The sequence below is a fragment of the Austrofundulus limnaeus genome, unplaced genomic scaffold (assembly GCF_001266775.1).
Source record: "Austrofundulus limnaeus strain Quisiro unplaced genomic scaffold, Austrofundulus_limnaeus-1.0 Scaffold48, whole genome shotgun sequence".
NCBI lineage: Eukaryota > Metazoa > Chordata > Actinopteri > Cyprinodontiformes > Rivulidae > Austrofundulus > Austrofundulus limnaeus.
The window spans coordinates 729554-732372 of NW_013952450.1; the positions used below are offsets into that span (position 1 = coordinate 729554).

Below are 2819 nucleotides of genomic sequence, written 5' to 3' on the forward strand. Positions count from 1 at the left end.
AGAGTTGGCACCAAATTGATGAAGAATACTGTTTGTCACTCATCAAGTCCATGCCTCAGAGACTGCAAGCTGTTATAAAAGCCAAAGGTGGTGCAACTAAATGCCTAGTGATGAATTTTGAATTGTCTTTTGTTTATCTGTTTTTCATGATTCCATACTTTTTTCCTCTGAATTGAGTGATTCCATATTTTGTCCCTGTGTTTGGTCAATAAAAGTAACATTCACTTTCTTCCACAATGTTTTCTCTTCATTTCTTTGAGTGTTCCTGAAAGCCAACAAGTTGCATTTTGGAATGACCTTATTATTGTATCATGTTTTTGATCTGAGTTTGTTTTACAGAATGAAATGTCTGAATGAGTGCTGGTGATTCCATACTTTTTGCCAGGGGTTGTATAAACCTGTTTCATCTCTAGTCAGTATGTTTGAATATTAATGTTACCTGAACACAATGTAGCCTGGTTAAGTCCTGAAGTTTTCAACAAGAGTTTTGTCCCACAGGTCATCCAGGGATCGGGAACGCTCCTCTCGAGACCGGTCCCGGGACCGAGACAGGAGGGACGGCATGAACGGCAGGTCAGAGTCCCGCCGAGCAGACGACAGGGACACAGGGGACTTCTAAAGCTCAATTTCTATCCACTACGACACATGGCCTCCTCCTGTTTTTGACCTATTCATTTTTAATAACCTGAAGTTAATAGTAGTTGTTCCGCCCTCTCTTTTCTCACCTTCCTCGTGTCTTTGTTCTGTTACTCCAGACCACCTCCATAACCGAGCTGTAATATAAACCATCCCATCCATGTCTTGTTATAAATGAGTCAAAAACAAACTGATCTCCTGGACTGGGACATAAAATGTAAACCATCCACTGTCTTTTAATAAGAATTGATTGTTGTTTAAAGAAAGAAACTGTAAATATGTTTTTGGCTTACAGCTATTCTGGTTTTGCTCTATCTAGGAGTCATATTTGCCCTTTAGCTTTCTTTGCATTGTYACGATATGTTTTTTTAAGTGTATGTCCACATAAGTCTACAGTAGTTCTCAGAAGCCCATTAAGAAGTTTAAAATTCAAACCAAAAGAGTTTTCAGTACCAGTATTTGACATCCATCTCCTGATTTAAACAAATCAAAATTATATTTTTATGTTTTGACAAAGTGAAAGTTGTGAGTTGAGCCGGTTTGGTTTGATTTGAACTGTATTGGTGGTTTCCTGTTCTGTTAGTTGGTTTGAGTCTTGATTTTATTTGTTTTATTTGTCATAATGAAGTTCAATGGTATCTTGACTTAGTGTTGACATGTGAAGCAGTGATGCGTTAGAATCTCAGTCCTAAAMGTGAAAAAAGAATTTGGCCCAACATAAATGCATTAATGTAACCAAGTATTGTAACAAAATCAATACAAATTTTATTGAAACCACTGCTTTTCCTCGCTGTGTTAAGTCATTTTTCTGTTCTGCTGGATTTTCTTTCCTTAATGTTATATTAAAAAATGACCTAATAGTGTCTGTTGACCCTTTTTTTAGGAAATACATTTGAGTAAAATTAGCCTTTTTTGAAGGAATGCATATTGCCTGCCACCTCAGGTTAAGGTTTATTAGTTAAGGTTGCCATCTTGAATTGAGTTAACTCTGAATATATAATTTATTTTTGAAAGTTTCATTAAAATTTCTCCAGCGGTTCAGCAGCTATTTTATTATCAGACATATGAGCAAAAACATTATCCCCACCTTCAACTTTTGGCAGCAATTGAAATTTTTTTAACCAAGTAAAGATGAATAATATGAGGAGTGTTTTAGTGTTTAAATGTTTATTTTTTGCAAAGCACCTGCTTGCATTACAAACATATCTTACTAGTTTCTCAACCCTTAAATCGATTACATCATAAATAACTACCATGACTTGTTTCTGTTCATAAAATATGCACCATCTCTCTCACGCTTGTTTTCTGATAAATACAAACAACAGTCTGATCTGGGTGACAGCTTGTAGCAGAAAAAACACATCTGTAGCTCTACATGGTGTCGCAGCTCACAATGTGCTGCTCTCCTGCTTCAGATCCACCTTCATTTTCTGTTTCTCCATGACCGCCTCCAACTCTGTGGCTCGCCTAGCGTCCTGGAGAGAAGATATAAGTAATTTTTTTTTTTGTATRAACAGATCCCCATGCCCCTCAGTTTAAAGACTAAATTCAACTATTAAAAAAGCCGTCCTTTAAAACTATTATTATTAAATTAAAGGAAGTGCCAGTCATTTTATGCTGACATGGGTTAGGATTATAGCAGTTTTGATCAAACCTTGTAAATTACATTGTTGTATAATGACAGCTTGTAAAAATGTATTAGATTATACATTGAAGATGACTCGGTTAACACCACAACAGTTTGTAGCTTAGTGTCTGTAAATTTGACTGAGTTTTACTTAAAATAAGAATTTATTATCCCAAGTTGCCAGCTGCTTCAGTCACACAACATGAGGTAAGAAAATGGTCTCAAGGAGACATTAGTTTTTCACTCAAAAAAAATGAAGAACATGAAGAAAATCTTTCACACCGATGTGTAAAAACATTATTGCCCTTTAGCTTTTGGCCGCAAGCGATTATTAACCAAACTGAAATTCTTACCCATACAGTAAGTCTGGCTCAAATAAACCCACAAATAGTTTGGAACAGTCGAGCACAAATGTACAAAAACTGCTTTTAATGGACGACTTTTAAAAAGTTTTGCATTTGATTTAAGAGGTTTAAAGCAGAGGTTCTCAAACTGGGGTCCCAGGACCCCCAGGGGTCCGTGAGAGCTATCTTGGGGGTCCTCAAAAGTTTTCACT

General features: G+C 36.3%; 2 protein-coding genes across 3 annotated transcripts in view; one reads left to right on the top strand and one right to left on the bottom strand.

Moving 5' to 3' along the window:
* The window catches only part of luc7l (LUC7-like (S. cerevisiae)), an 11838-nt gene extending 10339 nt beyond the window's left edge, over positions 1-1499 (top strand). For both annotated transcript variants that reach the window (XM_014008141.1, XM_014008140.1), the window contains one exon: positions 499-1499. In XM_014008141.1, the coding sequence (XP_013863595.1) occupies positions 499-619 (121 nt within the window). In that variant the 3' untranslated portion in view covers positions 620-1499. The remainder of the gene's footprint in view (positions 1-498) is intronic.
* A 287-nt stretch (positions 1500-1786) lies between these two features.
* Positions 1787-2819, bottom strand: part of eps8l1b (EPS8 signaling adaptor L1b) — a gene marked incomplete at its 5' end in the record, with an annotated part of 14530 nt that continues 13497 nt past the window's right edge. The window contains 1 exon segment of the mRNA XM_014008135.1: positions 1787-2111. Within this exon segment, the coding sequence (XP_013863589.1) occupies positions 2025-2111 (87 nt within the window).